The sequence below is a fragment of the Branchiostoma floridae genome, chromosome 4 (genome assembly GCF_000003815.2).
Source record: "Branchiostoma floridae strain S238N-H82 chromosome 4, Bfl_VNyyK, whole genome shotgun sequence".
Lineage (NCBI taxonomy): Eukaryota > Metazoa > Chordata > Leptocardii > Amphioxiformes > Branchiostomatidae > Branchiostoma > Branchiostoma floridae.
In genome coordinates, this window is record NC_049982.1 from 528,777 (window position 1) to 547,889 (window position 19,113).

General features: G+C 40.8%; 1 protein-coding gene across 1 annotated transcript; it reads right to left on the reverse strand.

The window, feature by feature from the left end:
• Nucleotides 1-2,146: 2,146 nt before the first annotated feature.
• On the reverse strand, nucleotides 2,147-18,480 carry LOC118414630 (protein MB21D2-like). The gene is made up of 6 exons (XM_035818808.1): nucleotides 18,181-18,480; nucleotides 16,375-16,942; nucleotides 5,141-5,312; nucleotides 4,305-4,503; nucleotides 3,449-3,549; nucleotides 2,147-2,729 (listed from the first exon to the last, which is right to left on the reverse strand). Exons 1-6 carry the CDS (start codon nucleotides 18,348-18,350, stop codon nucleotides 2,497-2,499), a joined length of 1,443 nt encoding a protein of 480 aa, XP_035674701.1. The 5' UTR covers nucleotides 18,351-18,480; the 3' UTR covers nucleotides 2,147-2,496.
• Between the last annotated feature and the right edge of the window lie 633 nt (nucleotides 18,481-19,113).

Below are 19,113 nucleotides of genomic sequence, written 5' to 3' on the forward strand. Positions count from 1 at the left end.
CAAAGCATTTACACTAGAGGCAAAAAAGCAGCATTATCAAAACACAACCCAAGGAGCCTACTGCTAGGCTATCTATTCTCTGTCTCTGCAGATTAGTAGAACATTGCAGACATTCTAGGTACATAAGGCAAGGAAGTACACTATAGTCCCGCCTATACCATGTTAACAGTTAGGGGGATGAAGTCAACAACCTACATTTTGTACTCTGTTACATAGACCTATCTGTTCAAACTACTTAAATGTTCCCAACAACGAGTTAAGGTAAACTATCCAGAGATTTTGGTTTACACCAAATTTGTCATGTTAGAAGGGTGGAGGCTCAATAGTAGAGACCTCCATGATTAGGTACTTCTAAATTCTCCATTTGTAGAAAAAATGCAGGAGAAATCTTACTGTAAGGCTATCTTAGTTCAGTGGCAGGTAATATGAGTGTACTTCTTAGCTCAGGGTAAATGTACAAGACACAACATCCCTCTTCTTTCTTACACACAGAATAACAGGAAAAGGATGTATGTCCATAAAATATTACAACTTACTACAGCTACAAAGAAAATAAAAAGTATTTTAGTTTAAGTATTCTTAACATTAGGAACAACCTAAACTTGAAAAAAAGCTACAGTGGCAAAAAAATTTTACAACCTTATACAATATAGACACAAGAGATTCCCTGGACAAGAAAGTTGAATAAGACTCTCAATGTCTTGAATGCTCAACAAATTATTACATCTTACTTAGATACAGTTACAATACATAAAATAAGTACAAATGGTACAACCTTAAATGGAACGAAATAAGTACATCTAAAAACTCTTTTATAAGTACCTTTAGTTATCGGAAAAGAAACAGCCGCACCATAATTAAAGGCAATTGCCAATTCAACCTCTAAAACATCTGTAACTCTGGAATGATATTTGTAAAAATTCTACCATATAGAAATACTGGCTACCTTTTATATGTTATCAATCGTACAGATCCAACTAACAGTAAAGTTTATAAAACAATGGCCCTAAAAAGTTGTTCCCCAGCCTCCACTAAGCTTTTTTTAATATCTCCAATGTCGATGTCCTTACTATACTGACTACTTACACCCTACCCACAGGGGTAATAACATTTAAATCTAGCTGGAAAGTTCTTGTCTATATCAATCCAATCCAGCATAGCATTTAAGGCTAGAAAAAAGGGTAACATTTCTTATTACAGGTGACAGGGAAATTTCGTTGGTCATTCACATTTCCAGCTCCTATTTCTTTTTAAGCCAACACTCCTGTTTGTGAAAGGCATGTTGCAAAATGGATACCATTCACCCAAAATACCTTTCACATGGAAGAAACACCATCTTCCGTGGTATATATGACGTCCAAACTTTTTGGATAAAATTGAGCCTTCCAGAATGTTGTCTTTTGGTCAGCACTAATAAAAGACCTTCAGGCGTTTTCTTTAAAATTGTAGAAGTTAATGAGAAAGGAAGTGACATATATTTTGTTCCCAAAAGAGTGAGTTTTTCATACTGACTCCAACTGTGCAATCGATGATACTTTTCACTTCCATTTTAATAAGTCATTTGGGGGTCAAAGGCTGAGCAAGTCAAATTTGCTTGCCAAAAACCTTAGGAAGAAGACCTTATTTTACATACTGTAGTTCAAGTTCTTGATAACCTGAAAGTTAAGTGGGATTTATCATCAATGCGGAATTGTGCTGGTATTGTTCAGGTCAATACAGAAAGAGATGCTCTTCAGTTTAGTCCAGTCATATAAAGAAGGCCTTTAAGTTTACCTAAATGTTTTCACAGAGATCAGTAGAATTTATCGTCGATACGGAAAGCTCTAGCGGTGCTGATATCGTTGGGGTCGATGAAGACAGAGATGCTCTTGCCCTGGTTGACGTCAACGATATGGGAGGTCCAGTCTTTATGAAAGCTCAGTCTTATAAAGATTAGGCCTTTAAGTTAACTGAAATGTCTTTACGGAGATCAGTAGAATTTATCGTCGATACGGAAAGCTCTAGCGGTGCTGATATCGTTTGGGTCGATGAAGACCGAGATGCTCTTGCCCTGGTTGACGTCAACGATATGGGAGGTCCATTCTTTATGAAAGTTCAGTCTTATAAAGAAGGCCTTTAAGTTTACCTAAATGTTTTCACAGAGATCAGTAGAATTTATCGTCGATACGGAAAGCTCTAGCGGTGCTGATATCGTTGGGGTCGATGAAGACAGAGATGCTCTTGCCCTGGTTGACGTCAACGATATGGGAGGTCCAGTCTTTATGAAAGCTCAGTCTTATAAAGATTAGGCCTTTAAGTTAACTGAAATGTCTTTACGGAGATCAGTAGAATTTATCGTCGATACGGAAAGCTCTAGCGGTGCTGATATCGTTTGGGTCGATGAAGACCGAGATGCTCTTGCCCTGGTTGACGTCAACGATATGGGAGGTCCAGTCTTTATGAAAGCTCAGTCTTATGAAGAAGGCCTTTAAGTTAACTGAAATGTCTTTCTGGAGATCAGTAGAATTTATCGTCGATACGGAAAGCTCTAGCGGTGCTGATATCGTTTGGGTCGATGAAGACCGAGATGCTCTTGCCCTGGTTGACGTCAACGATATGGGAGGTCCAGTCTCGGAACCGGCTCTCCCTGTCGTTGAGGGGGGGTTTGTCTGCCTTGGGCCGGCTTCTCACGGGCGAGTCCTTTCCGTCACTGTTCTGGTCGGTCTGGGGGTTTTCCGCTATCATTCCAGCTGGAAGGGACAAATGAAAGGATGCGAATGCATGAACTTTATTGCTCAACAATCCTATATAGCACAATGTATGGCAACAACATTACTATGTATGGTAACCAGTCACTGACGAAAGCAGATGGTTATTTTATTCAGTTGCTTGAGTAAATGTAGTACAAAGTATATGGCAACAACTATGAAACAGCAATACTACATGGCTAAGTTATATCCTCAAGCTACAAAATATCATAGATTACTACATAATGTGTTGCAGTATTATCATGTATGGATGATGTGGTAGGATATGGCATTAAATGGAGGTCTTTTGTTTTAGAAGAGCCACACCTCGAGCACACAAAATAACCCACCGCACTTATTGAAAAGAGTAGGGGACCTTCCCGGTGTGAGTGAAAGTAACCTTCAGTCCTATGGCCACACCTGGGGCAATTGCTGTTGTATTGAGGTCACTAGGTGCTGTATACAGTCTGCCATGATTACAGACCCTTGTGATTTTGCTTTGCCAATTGTAAGCTTCTCGCAATGGACTGATCCCGAAGCATAGCATTCTTCTTTGGCCATTTCTGTCCTACTGGGGCTGATTTTGATGGAGGTGTTTAAAATAGAATTCAAATAGGGGGTGCTATTTGTTCAATATGGCATTTGATGGGATCAGTCCATTCGGCCCCTGGCTATTTTGCCCACCCAATAACAATTGCCAATAAAACATTAAAAGTCCTGACCTGTCTCCCTCCACTCGGCTGCCGTCCTCAAGTAGATGTACTTGACTGGGTCTGTTCTGATCAGGGACAGTTTCCTGGCTACGGGGAACATCATCTCCTCACTGTAAATGGAGAGAACAGAAGCATGGTTAAACATCGATCATCTCTTCACTTAGTGCAAACATGTAGGGAACAGTCAAACAGTATGTGGTACTCAGGACATCTAATTCTTAGGAAACAAAGTTTAGGGTTCAAATCATCATCATCTCCTCACTGGACAGACATGTGGAAAATGTTAGTCTACGTTCTACGTGTCTACGTCACATTTCCTACCAGGGGCCCGGATGAAGTCGCTATGTAAATCATGAAAAACTTTCAGCTCTTTTTGAAGACAGGATAACACACACCCAAAACTGAATTCGACAGCATGAATATACAAATGAATTTTAAGACCCACCTGCAGTGTAGAAACATGTTATATTGTGGTAAGAAGTATTGAAAGTCTTACTTGCAGTGTAAGAACATGTTATATTGTGGTAAGACTAAGAAGTAGTGAAAGTCTTACCTGCAGTGTAGGAACATATTATATTGTGGTAAGACTAAGAAGTAGTGAAAGTCTTACATGCAGTGTAAGAACATGTTATATTGTGGTAAGAAGTAGTGAAAGTCTTACCTGCAGTGTAGGAACATGTTATATTGTGGTAAGAAGTAGTGAAAGTCTTACCTACAGTGTAGGAACATGTTATATTGTGGTAAGAAGTAGTGAAAGTCTTACCTGCAGTGTAAGAACATGTTATATTGTGGTAAGAAGTAGTGAAAGACTTACCTGCAGTGTAGAAACATGTTATATTGTGGTAAGAAGTAGTGAAAGTCTTACCTGCAGTGTAAGAACATGTTATATTGTGGTAAGAAGTAGTTTGCGCAGGACTTGTTGATAAGGCAGTGCATGATGTCGTCCACCATGCCAAACAGAGACAGCGGAATGAAAGCCTCGTCTCGTAGGAACTCCGGTCTTAACCGGTCGCACGCCCAGAGGACGATCGTCTTCAGCTGGTACGGGCTCACCACGGCAGAGCCTGGAGAAATAGATTGATTGATCAATCGACTCTATTTATAATATCAAGTATAAAGAAGACCTGACAACAGAGTGATATGATCATATTGTATGAAATAGATTAGGGAAGATTGTACTAGGTCGTCTTCCATCCAATGTGACAAAGCCCTTAGGACGTCACAACAAACTGAGTAGATTTAACGTTTTAGACAGAGTATTACATTCCCTTCAATAAGTACAGGACCATGCGATAACTTCCAGACAGGTAAAATCATTGACGCAAACTGGCAAAGTCAGAGGACAGGTGTTTGAGGAAAGTCACACCTTGAACATACTAAAAAAAAACATCACACTTATCAAAAACAGTAGGGTCCATCCAGGTGTGAGTGGATCAAATTTTACAGTCTCCTCTCACAAAGCTTGTACTTACTGTGTATAAAACTGGTGTGTTACACCTTATTCTTAGCAGTTTACAAGAAACAAACACCTGCTAGTTCCTTCCTGATGACAGAGTGCAGCACGTTGAAGTTGTGCATGAAGACAGGAGGGATGAACAAACAAACAAACAAACACCTGCTAGTTCCTTCCTGATGACAGAGTGCAGCACGTTGAAGTTGTGCATGAAGACAGGAGGGATGAACAAACAAACAAACAAACACCTGCTAGTTCCTTCCTGATGACAGAGTGGAGCACGTTGAAGTTGTGCATGAAGACCGGAGGGATGAACCTGGCCAGTTCCAGCTCTGCCTGGCAGAATGACAGCCGCCACTCAAGCTCCGGGTTCCCGTCAGCACAGCACATGGGCAGCAGGTGGTACCCGTTATTCTCTACCTGCACAGGGGGGGGGGGGAGAGAAGTGGCCTTGTGTTGGTGTTTGAGTAGCTCAAATCGGCCAGCAGGCCGCTTTTCAGTAACAGTAACAGTAAGCGAAACTTGGTCAGAACCCAGAAGTACTCAGGGTTGCCATCAGCACAGCACATGGGGAGTAGATGGTACCTGTTATTCTCTACCTGCAAGAGGAGAATTTGTGGAAATGGGGTAAAGTTGATAATCAGTTATCCTCAATTGAAGCGAAGCATATTTAGACTCAGGTAGCTATAGGTGATAGTTCACTGTGCCGTCCCTACAGGTTGCCCCAACACTTGTTGATAACTGCGCTCACTAGACAGAAAAGAAATGGTTGTATATCTGTGACTGAGGTAAGTAAAAGAGCTTCAAACTATTCAAGGATTGTTTATATCACAATTTACGCAATTTAATATCATTATCGATGAGTATGTTTTCAGTGGCATTTGTTAGTGGGTACGTTTGTTTGTGGACAGCATAAGCATTAGGATTTGACTCAAACTTAGTCTCTAAGTTTGAAATGGTCTCACCAGACACACGTGCACTGGACACCTTTTGATATAACAACATGTAACTGCAGTACCACTCTGAAAAGAGAGGGGGCCCCAATACTCAACATTGCCCTAAAGTAACACTGGGATTTCAATCCGCCGATCTAAAATCAATCCAAATCAAGCCGAGTCATAGTTATGAGTAATGCTGCGGATATGACAGAATGAGATGATAGATCACGAACCACGATGGTGTCCCCGGGGACGTCAAATTGCATTTTGTCCTTCCGTCTCAATTCAACTCACATCGTCCATTAGAACATCCTGCTTGCTTATGTACATGCATTATAATAGTTACTGCTGGGCTGGGCTAAGACAATAACCTGGTTTCTATACATTTGATTTCTAAATTTAGACCATTCACAATGTTGTTGCATGATGTTTCCGTTGTTGTGTGAGCTCATTTTGTGAAAATATAATCTTCTTCGTTTGTAAAAATGACATGGTACCAATAATTAAAAAGGCATCCGTGGATTTGTCTGCATTTTCACGATTTTTTGTTTGTACATGTATGTCCCCCCATACCCACTTCAAAGAAAACAATCCCACCCCCCACCCCCACCCCCCAGTAGCTTACTTCAAAACTGCAGTGGTTCTGGAGCAGGTTTTTAGAACAAGACATTTCCCTGATTTTTTTTCTTCTTCATTTTACATGAATGTCTGGTGTTTCTTGAAAAGTCATGAAGAGTTTAAAACAATCTACGCACCTTGCGACATCCAACTTTGTTTGTGCTTGATTCAGTATCTACGTCTGCAGGTTAAAACAATTGTTTAACACAACTAGTTTGTTCAGGAGGTCAAACTGAGCTACAGCAAGTATTCTGACTTCCGGCCTTTAAATCACAACATTTACTCACCTAATCTCCAAGCAGATGTTGGGCAGAAACTTTTTCTTTATTACCAGGCTTATCTCCTAGTCTATTTACACATACCCTGCATAGCCAGGCAGTCGGAAAATGTTGCGATTATCCACCCTAACGTCTGCTTAGAGCTTTTTAGCGACCCCAACCCACTACGTGTACCCCACCCACATTCATTAATCATTAATGTGTTTTAATTCACACACAGATCAGCGCAATGGCACAGGAAATAAAAGGGTCAAATATTTTTATCACTGATGTAAATGGGATAATGGAAAAAGGACACAATTTTATTGTAAATCATACAAAGCTGGTTCATACACACTTTTGACATTTAACGATAATTTCAAAAGATTGAATAATATTTGGAAAAAAAATGGGGACAGACATTGATTTGATAGAAACAAATTGAAAGCTGACCTTAAAAATTGTGGCCTACATTCAACATACGTGACAGAGGTATGGGTACCTGACAGTGTACAGAAAATTCAGGTACAGGTCCGGTTCAGGTCCAGAGGATCAGGTCCAGGTCAGGACCTGAACCTGGACCTAATTTTCTGTGAAAACTCATGAATGGGCGATACTCAAAACAAAGGTCAATTTGGCTACAAAGAAACCTGTTATTTAGTGTTAAGTGGAGTATACAACTCCCACGGGCATTTTCAAATGCCAAACGGCTGTTACTCAAGCAACTGGATAATATCATGATTCTTTCCCAAAATCATATCTTGACAGTTTTTGTTTGTTTGCTTGATTTATTGCTTAGCACCATTTGAGTTTGGATCGGAGTTTCTCCTAGGAGAGATCCCGATTGCAATCTATACTGGTAGAATTAGCGATTGTCCTAGGATAGATCCCGATCGCAGACTGTTTCCTATATTTTAGCATCATTTGAGTTTGGATCGGAGTTTCTCCTAGGAGAATCTCTGCTGTGACATATATATAATTAGTAGTAATAATTGGTCATTATATTTGCAATAAGCTTATTACTAGTATGTAACCTCTTGCCCTTGTGAGCTGATTCGGCCAAAAGTGGACAATTCAGATTGACCGAACTGACCAGAGCACACCCAGGAGATTAAACTTAAAGCTGGGACTGTAACATGTCTGGCCATAATTTCACCATCAGGCCACTGGAATTCAATTTGTTGGTTATCCGACATTTTTATGACATTGTATAATTTCATTTAAAGAACATCATGAATACTGAGGAAAAAGCACAGGGAAAATGCAAGAGAAACACACCTGACATGTGTATTTGTACCATGCCTTTTTTTCAGTTTCTAATGTTTGTTTAAAGGATATATATCTGATAAGTTTCCTTATTGCCAACTAGAGACTGTGATTCTTGTGTTCCTCTTGTGATTCCTGGGAATCAGTCACACCCTAGGAGATGAGCTGGGCAGAGTTGATAGACAACAGGCTCCTGTATCTTTTAAGATAAAAAGTATCTCTGGGGCTAATTATGGGTGAAAAATCAATTAGCCACAGATAATAGCCATGATTCTATTGGGTTTTGTTTCTGTACCCTTCAGTCATGCAGCAGCTCGCCAGGGCTGAGTCTCTGAAACTGTGTACCATGGTACAACCAAGGTACAGAATTCTACCCTTCAAAATTTGCCTTGTCGAAGTTTTAAAAGTCTATATAAATTCTAAGTCTGTAAATAGCAGAATTGGCTTGAACACAACAAAATCGTAATGCCTCGAAATTGTATTTTAATCAGAAACTATTGTTATAATCTTATCATTGATACATTGTTTTAACGTCGCTCACAAAGTTTGCCAACTGCTAAATGGAAGTCATGATTGTAATGTCCTCACAATTCAGCCTCCTAGGTTGTCAGGAGGACTGTAAAGAATTTGTTTTCATGTTCATAAATTTCCAATCCTGCATCAGTTTTTGAAACGCAGAAATGGAGAAATTACATCAAATTGCCTCAATTCTGTAAGCCTTAAATGAACCCAATTTCACATCACACATGTTGATTTGTAAAACTACGCAACATTCAACCTCCTTCATTATCCCTAATCACATTTTCTATATACATTCCAGAAAAATGGAATGAAAGCACATTTTGTCATAGGTCAACTCTTTTACCAAGCGAACATCAGAAAGGTTTTTGAAAGTGAAAGTGTAGCTATATATTGATTTTTCTCGTCCGTGCCCCACGGGCGCATTAAGGAAATGGAAGGGTGTGACCTTTATGACTCGCCCTTTGGCTTAAGGTGCCTTTCCTTAAACCAGGCGTACGTCTTACTCTTAGGCCTAATTTTGTGCTTCCTGTTTCCAGACCTACTCCCAGAAAAAAAATGCTGACCCTAGTCTTTTTTTGGGGTGGGTAATGGAGACACATATAGTTTTTAGTCAGAGTTTTATTCAGCCTACTTCCTATTCAAGTAAAATACTGTTTGTCCTATAATGAAGGTCTAAGTTAAGGAATCTAATGAAGGATTAATGTATCCACTGTGGTTTGTCATCATAAGACACAAAACTGCATGAAGTTTGACATTGAAAGTATAAGTGTCCTCATGCATTTTAGTTATACGTTTTTAGACTGCATTGTGTCACTATGTAGAGTTTTGGCTAAAGGCAAAGTCTAAAAAATGATATCTATCAATCCATTATCTACCAAACTTAATTCAAGAATAAAACAGGAAACACAATATCTTTTTTCCTAGGCCTTAAATGCCAGGGAGATTGGATGGAAAAGGTCTGAGTTTCCGGGAGAATGGCCGTCAGATATCTGGCTGACAAATGGACGGAGGCGGCTTCATTGCTTTAAGTTGGGCTCAAGTCCAGACTGCGGAAATGTCTTCGTTTTGCACAGCTCCTTTTCATTACACTGGTACCCGGTGGGGGCGGATTTTGGCATGGCATGGGAAATGTTCTTACGCCACATTAATTCAATTTGTTGGCCCTCTGATTTTAGAGAAGAAGAAAAGGCAAAATGTTATTACTTGAAAAACATAATGAAAACAAAGCCAGAGGACCAGGTTTGTGCCTTGGTGCACTCAGTTTCGGCGAGGATGAGTGAGTGAGTGAGAGCACTCAGTTTCATGGAGTGAATTGTGACATACTGTAATATTCAAGTTTCCATCCCTGTCCTATGCTTTTTCTTTTATTTTCTATTTTATATTCGGAAATGCAACGAATACATTACACAGACTCAGATGCTTTTCTGATGTCCACTTACTATATATACATTTTATTTCTAAAAATCCGAGAACCAAGGCCTGGCCTTACATTTGAACAGTTAAGGTTCAGAGTATGTTGTGTGAATGACTTTGTTAGGTAATCAATAATAATCTATTTAAAAGATTAATATTCAATTAATAGTAATGAAGTCTTTTTTACTATTCCAACCAGACAGATAATTCAAGATTAATAATTTCTTTGCAGAAAATGAAACTGAACATTTTCACGGTGTAATTAAGTATAATTAAGTAATATCAGTGCCACATATGACATTCACTAACCTAGAAATTAAAGTGAAAGTAAGCTAACTCAATTTCTGAAATATACTGCCTACAATATCCTCTCAATTTGGTCCCAAACGATGTGAAATATGATGAAACAGAAGGCCGTGCTTCAAAAATTATGGTCTGAGCTTTTCCAATCTCATACTGACGTCAACGTTAATCTATTTTCACTTTGCGGCAATATTTCTCCACTAACATAGTTCCGTCTCCAGTGAGCGCTGCTCCGGTAATCATGGAGTCTGCTTTCATGGCGCAGCCTCAGGCGGAAACTCAATCTTCTCACAGACTCGGCGCTCGAAGTACTTTACTCAACAGGGCTCCAAATACTTTCAGGGCTCGAAATACTTTCAGGGCTCCAAATACTGGGTGCATGTGCACCCAGGTGCACCCAAAATTGGAGCTGTGCACCCAATTATTTTCTGTGGGTGCACAGGGTGCACCCAAATATTTTCTCAGGTTTATGTATGTAAAGATATCAAAGTATACTTGTCTATTTAAGAATTTGATACCTTTTAACTAGGTTTTGCTATTAGGTTATTACTTAAATTTAAGTGGTGCACCCAAAAATTTAAGTGGTGCACCCAATTTTTTAAGCTGGGTGCACCAGTGCACCTAATCCCAAAAGTGAATTTTGAGCCCTGACTTTTTTCTGCATACCTGCGCCGGTGCAGGTAACATTGAAAATTACCTGCACCATACAAATTTTACCTGCACCACTCTGAATTTAGGAAGTATGGATCATACTTCAATTGTTCAGAAACCATTGCTATTTTTTTTCTTTCATACTTAATAGGATGTGACAGTCAACAAAACATACACCTACATCTTAGGACATTTATCATTTACGTATAAAACCCAGTACATGGACCAATGCAGGTTAGGTGCAGGTAGACACCAGAATACATTTGTACCTGCACAGCTCCAACTTTACCTGCACTAACCTTCATAATGCAGGTGGTATTTCAAGCCCTGCTTAAGATCTAGTCCTAGCTCGCCGCCAGCAATGTTGCAAGCCGTTTGAACTATTGAAGGAATCTAACCTGCAAGACGGGAACTTCAAGATATTTGGCAAATATGTCATATATTTCTTTTGCTTGCCTTAATTCAAAATATCATCACTGACAGGTAGAACTATTTTGAGATAGTTTCCTATTCCTTTTTATCAAAGTACTTAAGATCTGGTATCGCCGCCTGCAATATTGCAAGCTGTTTGAACTATTGAAGAAATCTAACTGGCAAGACGGGAAGATATTTGGCAAATATGTCATATATTTCTTTTGCTTCCCTTAATTCAAAATATTATCAGGTAGAACTATTTTGAGATAGATACCTATTCCTTTTATCAAAGTACCTATTAGTAAGATCTAGTCCTCGCTGCCTGCAATATTGCAAGCTGTTTGAACTATTGAAGAAATCTAACCTTGCCTTAATTCATAATATTATCAGATAGGACTATTTTTAGATAGTTTAGCTATTCCTTTTTATCTGGGCTGAAAGCAATAAAATCTAGTCCTTGCTGCCTGCAATATTGCAACCTGTTTGAAGAAATCTAGCCTGCAAGGACGGTAAACATTTAGCAAATATGTCAAATATCAAGTTCTTAAGCTTGCCTAAATTCTTCAGCAAAATTTCAACAGCCACTAGGACCAATTTGACATTGTAAGCTATCTCTTTTCATCAAGAGATAAAAGATTTGATGAATGCATCTCCAGTTTGTGTTCGTGTGGGATGCTTAACAAGAACATTGACTCTCTACCACTTGAGCAATACTGTAAATGCAGAAACGTTCGCGGTGGTTTAATGTTCGCGGTTTCCGCAGTGGCCGCTTCACCACAAGCTTAAAACCACCGCGAACATTTTTCCATGGCAGTGAGAGACTACAGTCATGATGCCACCGCGAAAAGTCCCCTTTCCCGCTACTGCGATATCAAATCCCCGCAAAGTTAAATGCATTTTTATAGTATTGTATGTTATTCCTAATATTAGAAAACCAACCTGTAAGACGGACCATTGGCAAATACTCAAGTCTGCAAGTAGCTCCGAATTCCATACAGAAGCTTAGAGTTAGACCAATTTAACCTGATGAAGTCTCATTCTATAGAATTACATAAAGCAGTGGTTGATTTTTCTTCTTACTTTGAATCCTGGGAGCCAAGGGACTGTTTCTACTCACCTCACAGATCTAACGTTTCAGTGCATCTGCTAACTAGTAATCTATATTCTTGCGGGATGTACACTTCCAGAATTCTGAACCAAAAATCTTTTAATCTCGCAGTTCTTCGATTCACACTGTCTCTCTAATCACTTAGTCCACTTTCTGACCACATCTTACACCTGTACAGTAAACCCGATCTATGAGCCCAGGGAAATCAATTTCCAACCAAGGCAGACTCAAAGAGCTTAAGATCTCCTCCTTACAGTTGCTGCAAGCTGTCAGAAATCGAACCTTCAAAATGGATTTTTGCAAATAGCAAAAACTCAATTGTAAGCTGCTGCTCGGAATACAATACGAGTTGATGTACCCTGATTTGCGCTTTATGTTAATTGCGCTATTTGTTTGCTTATATTGTATTTATATGTATTATCATTTGATGTATCATTTTGTTATTTCGGTATGGCAGCCTTGAAAAGGTGTCTCCTAACAAGAAACACCTGTTCTGCCATACCTTGACTGTATTTTGAAGAATCTTGATAACGATAAATAGATAAATAAATAACTACAGTTAGCAGCTACAACTTCAGATTGATGAAGTCTAATTCTACTAACAGAACTATACAATTACTGGTGGATACAGTCCTCTATATCCAATATTGGGCAATTATAATACATGTATATTTCTTCTTTTTTTGCTGCAAGCAAGCATTTTTCAGGAGTTGGAGGCTGCTTGATGACAATTTGTATCATTCTCTTTCTTTCAAAAGATCTATTGCTATTGATTGAATGTATCTGATTTTCATTTCTATAGAATTTGTTGACTTCCGCCGTTCTGAGAATTTTTTACTTTTCATCCCGCAGCTTTTCAATTCACACCCCCTTACTCAGTAAAGTGCCAGTTCCTGACCATAACCTAAGTATATACATGCACCTGTCCTGTTAACCCAATCCTTGCTCCAATGTTTCCAAGGGAACTCAATCTCCCAGCTAAGGCAGACTCAATCACTCAGGACTCACACTACTTTAAATACAATCTGGACTAGATAGTCTGCACTGCAATATTGCAAGCCGTTACAAATCTCACCGGCAAGACGGAAAAGACATTCTTGGCAAATAATCAAGCTACCGAATGACATTTTAAGTACTAGATATGTAGCTTCTGCTATTCTATATATATACTATACATTTCATCATGCCCAGTTTGAAATACTGTCTTCCTGTCACATACAATATGGGGAAAAAATTTCATAGTATTGAGCAATGATTTTCTTGACCTTGCCTTTTTCCACAAACTTAAAAATTTTGCAAGTAGGACTATTTAGAGATTTTAGCTTTGTTTGTTTTTTTCCAAAGAATTGACCAACACTTCAATCTGACTTCTTGTTACATAGGACATAAGAATTCTGAAGTTGAAATCTGTGTTCCTCTTCAACACTCCATTCAGTAATCACTTAGCCAACTTTCCTGGCCACAACCTATAGCTACACTTGTCCGATAAGAACCCAATCTTTGGGCCAGGAAACTCATTAGCACTTAGGCAGGTAGATACTAGATAGGCTGGGGAAACAATCACCTTTTTTAGCTTAATTTGTGCCTGCAATATCTACAAGCTGTAAGAAATCGAACCTGCGTTGTTTGGAGAAGATGAGCACTCAGCAAATAGATATCACTTACTGAGTTACTCTGACTCCTTTAATACCCCTGAATCAGTAATCACTTAGGCACGATCTAGACACGGGTTTTCCCGATATCGGCGAGCCAACAACCTCTCGCCGACAGTTTTTTTTCAGTGTCTAGATGGAACTGCAATATCGCCGTCAAGATATCGGCAGAATTTCTCCCGAAAGGTCCGGAGCATTCGCCCGATAGCTTAGCAGGGGTCCCCGATAGCTTGGTAGGGGTCCACGACAGCTTCCGCGTGCGTGTAGATGTGTCCCAACTTCAGGAAGGCTCATTAGCACACAATGCGGGCTCATTAGGCTATATAGCTGTTTAAGACTGCAAGCGCCACGGGTGTCCCGCGGCCAACGTTCCAGATCCCGACCGACACATCCACAGATATCGGTAAAAACTGTGTATAGATTGGGCCTTAGTCCACTCTCGGGCACAACCTGTAGAGCTGTTATACTGTGACCAGTCCATTAAATACAATCCCTCAGCTAACATGTAGGAAATAAGAGATGGTACACTGTTTCTACCAGACTTTAAAACTTTAAACTACATATCATTATGTATACATATATATGTCTGAAAATAGGTTATAGAGAATTCAAATTCAAACAAATATGGAGACCCAATTGCCTATGTGAAATTTCATTAGCCAGTGCTTGGGGAAATGTTTGCCTTTACTGTGCAGTCTGACTGTCATGGCCAATTAATACATATGCCAAATTTTGTTGAAATCTACTGTCCACAACCCATTACGCCGGCCTGGTGGAGGTGAAACATCCAGAGGGGCGAGTAGAACAGAAAGAAACAACAGATTACAAATCAAATGTGAAAACAATTCGGCCAAAAGGCTTAAGCCGTTAGGCGTCTTCGGTTTAGCAGTCCTTGATTGAACACCAGTGTTACACTACTCCCCCTTTTCTTTTCAAGATTCGTCCTCGAATCTCCAAGATCGATATCCCTGTGTGGCGCATCTTTGCCTGTTATTCACAATGTGGCACATCCGCTAGCCTGTTACTCACTGCGTGGCACATCTCTAGCCTGTTACTAACTGCGTGGCACATCTCTAGCCTGTTACTCACAGGGTCAATGTGGGAACCAGTGAAACATCCATAGAGGCGAGAGTAGAACAGAAAGAAACAACCTGCCACCACCCGGGATCGAACCCGGGGCGGCAGATTAGAAATCGAACGTGCAAACCGTTCGACCAAAAGGCTTAAGCCATTAGGCATCTTCGGTTTAGCAGTCCTTGAACACCACTGTTATGTAAGGTTTGTGATGAGGTTTTTCTACATAATTCTCTAATCATTTTATATTTTTTTTTGTGGTGCACCCAAAAATTGTTTGGTGCACCCATTTTTTTAGGTCGGGTGCGACAGTGCACCTAATCCCAAAAACGAATTTTGAGCCCTGCTATAGAAAAAAAATAAAGCTCCAGAGAGATAGGACATGATGCCAGGCACGTTCCTTCGGCTCTCCTCGCGTTACGAATTACGGGAAATCAGGCGCTACATTTTAATTCTGCTGATCCAATCAACCAAAACCTTGGAAACCATTAGAAAGGAAACAGCGCGCTAACAAGGTTTGGGCGCCTTCAAATTGTTTTCCTCTCTGATGCATCCTTTTACTGAACGGATTAGACACTTTCACTATTACTCTGTTTCTAAGCCAGGAATTGTGACTGAGACATTTTCTTCTTTACATATCTATCTCTAGACACAATAGTGGAGTAAGATGTTACAAAAATTGTTTGTTGCAACTAGAATCCTGTATCATATCACCATGATATTGTTTCCTTACCCCAAAGAAGTGATTGCAGAAGCATTATTATAAGCAATATTTTGTTTTTGACTTGTGTACATGCATGTGTACATAATGTTTCTGACCAACTTGTATGGGATAGGGCTACTAGTAAATCAGTATGGCCACTATGGGCTAGGGGGGGAATCACTGATTGCTTTGTCATTCTTTGAATTTGGACAAACTTCTATCTAAAAAAGTATACAGTATACTACACGCAAATGAAAGCAATATGGGACTATTTTTGGTGGTCCTTTAGCTAATATAAGTCCCTGGGCTGTCTGTAAAGATCAAGAACTGTGGGTCAACAGGTATGTCTGTAGCCTGTAATTGATTGATTAATTGATTGATTGATTGATTGATTGATTGATTGATTGATTGATTGATCCATCTTCTTGGGCAGATTTGACTATGTTTCAGAGTTCACACTCTAGTATAACTTACCTCGGCATTGGCCATGGAAATTGATTGATTGGTTGATCTTGGGCAGTTATGACTGTATGTGTCAGAGTTCAGACTCTAGTCTAACTTACCTCAGAGTTAGCCTTGGAGTCCCAGTAGTGGTCCCGTGACCACCAGGCCTGCGCCGCAGTCGGCCACCCTTTGCACCGCACCGTGGGAATCATGTTATACACAATATCACACGCATCTCCCCCCTCCACGCAAATGGTAATGGCCGGCCCGTTCAGCTCCAATGTCATGGAGTGTCCCGGCATGGGCGTCGCCTCGTTCGCGACCGCGGAAACCGCCTTGAAGAACCAATCACAGACCTTCTCCGACGAGAGGTAAGTGTAAGTGTTCCCGCCACTCTCGTGCTCGACCTGGCAGTCCCGCCACTTGTACTGGTCCACGCCGTCCAGTAACCTGATCCCTCCGTGCATCGGCCGCCCGATCATGTAGTCGAACATGTCGAAGGAGTCCTCAGCGTTCAGTTCCATGATGGGGATGATGACGACGTACGCTGGCGTGGACTCCTTACCGTGGAGGTAGTGGGGCCGGAAGTGGGAAGGCTGCATGTCTAAGACCCCCTCGAAGGTGTTGTCTCGTAAAAACAGGAAATCCTTGGGGAGTGGGAACCTGCGGTCGTACTTGTGGACAAGCCTGCAGGGGGATGAGAATAAAGACCAGAGTTAACTGTTGAAAAACCTGAGAAGTGGGGGCGGAAGTGTGACGGCTGCATGTCCAGGACTCCCTCGAAGGTGTTGTCTCGCAGGAATAGGAAATCCTTGGGGAGTGGAAACCTGCGGTCGTACTTGTGGACAAGCCTGCGGAGGGAATAAATTAGAGTCTTGGCATGATCCTTGGAATTTATATCTCTTAGCATTTTAAGTGTGTGGTGTTAGATTTAAGTTAACCAAATGTGTTTGCTTTCTTAAATATTAATATTTAACATTACCTATTGTCAAAGTCACACTTCCGCCTTGGCCCAATAAGCCCTTTCACAGTCACAGAGATCAGAACAAATGTGCAGTGACAGGAACTCTAGATAATATGTTAAAGGGTAAAGGCCTCGAAATTGAAAACAAAACCTGTCTGGACATTGTTATGCAAATCGAAACAATGGTCCAGTCAAGGACTGTTATCAATTTCAGAGCCTTACTCTTTGTCTTTGACACATTACCTAGAATTCTGATCTCTGTGAGAGTTGCCCAGCTAAGTTCATATGTCAATGGCTCAATGCCCTTTAAGTTAATAAGATTACACAATTTGTTTACTTCGAGATAAATATTTATGGTTCAACCTTGCTCTCTCCCCTCTCTCTCACCTGCAACAGGTGTGTTACACTACAGAGACCACCTGTGAAGCAAACATAAGCTTAGACATAATGTACCAGAGTTCCCTTTATGATACTAAGCGTTCCACGAAGACTTCCTGCGATTTTCTGGGTACTTGTGAGGTTTGTTTACTTCTCAAATTGCAGGTAATTTCGCCGCCCCGGTGAGCAAAAAGATTACGGGACAGAATCTGTATATACTAGAGCCCCTGCGTCTTCTTAAAACATTTGAGAGTTAAAATCTAAGACGAAATCTAACGTTAAAACTCCGGTCGGTCTTTCTGCAAACCCAAGTCTACGTTTGGCAAGAATCCGGAACCGGACCGACCGGATTTTTCAGACCAAAGACATTTTTCGACCGGTTCTCACGAAAACAGAACGTCGACAAACAACCGAACGTAACTTAGTGTGTGTGCAACATAACGTTATATAGCACGTGGGCTAGTTTAGACACCTCTTTGCATCTTTACTTACAAAATCTGGCCACAAAAAGACGCCAAAACACAGCTGTAAGTCCCCAACCCGCCACAGACCACCCACAGCAAGCAAACAGTGCTCGGCTCACCTGAGGAGGTTCTCCATGAATTCCCTGGTCGCCTCCTCCCCGCCTTTGGTCCGGCAAACCTTGGCCATGTGCTGCTGATACCGCTTGAAGTACGCCACTAAGTTCCTGATCTCTTCGTGCTCGATCCCCGACCGAAAGTCCAGCGGTTCCCATTCCTCTGACGCCGCCATGCCGTCCTGTTTCCGGAGAGAACAACTCTAGATCTCTCTCTCGCTCTGCCGTCTCCTCCCGTACACAACAATATGGAGGCTGTTTCCGTGCGGATTTGCATGACAAAAGGCGTGACCTCTCCTCAGCCACCTGCCGAAACCACGGCACCACCGCTGAACAGCGCCACCTGGCGAAGTTTATGCGAAACGTTCTAAAACAGCGTAAGGTGTTCTGTTCTTACAATTTAGTCTGGGATCCAGCCGTAATAACTGTTATACTAGTAGATACCGAGAGAGGAGAGAAGAGACTCGGTAGCTATATTACGGCGGGATACCAGGCTAACAATTTTAAGAACCATATATCCGTACACAAAATAAAGCACTTACCAACAAGCTTTCGAGCAGTCCTTTGATCTTTATGAAGTTGAAATGACTCAAAGCTAGTTTAGTTTATTTAAAGCCTAAGTCTAGTTTAGTTTATTTAAAGCCTAAGTCACACATCCAGACCGAAAGTGTGACGTCAGCAAAGGGTCAAAGGTGCTTGGCAGTCGGTATCGGCCCCCGTCTCGGTTGAGGAAAGGTTGGTGGGCACTGGTGTAAATGGCCTCTTTTACCGTCACAGATGAACTTACTTTCAAGTATGATAACGTTAGGTGTTATAGATTTTCTTCTAAATGGGTTATATGATGTTCTCCTTGACTTGTGTTAACATCAGCGATACAACATGTCCCTCCATTGAGAGCGCCTTTAAGCATAACACTAGGTTTTTCTCTAGCCGATAAGC

Excerpts from the sequence above, each read along its gene's own strand:
- LOC118414630 (XM_035818808.1), bottom strand. The coding sequence starts at position 18,350 with ATGGCGGCGTCAGAGGAATGGGAACCGCTGGACTTTCGGTCGGGGATC. Across the intron at positions 5,313-16,374 it reads ACTCCAAGGCTAACTCTGAG|GTAGAGAATAACGGGTACCA; the intron begins GTAAGTTAGACT and ends CCCCCTGTGCAG. Across the intron at positions 3,550-4,304 it reads AACATGTTCTTACACTGCAG|TGAGGAGATGATGTTCCCCG; the intron begins GTAAGACTTTCA and ends CTCCATTTACAG.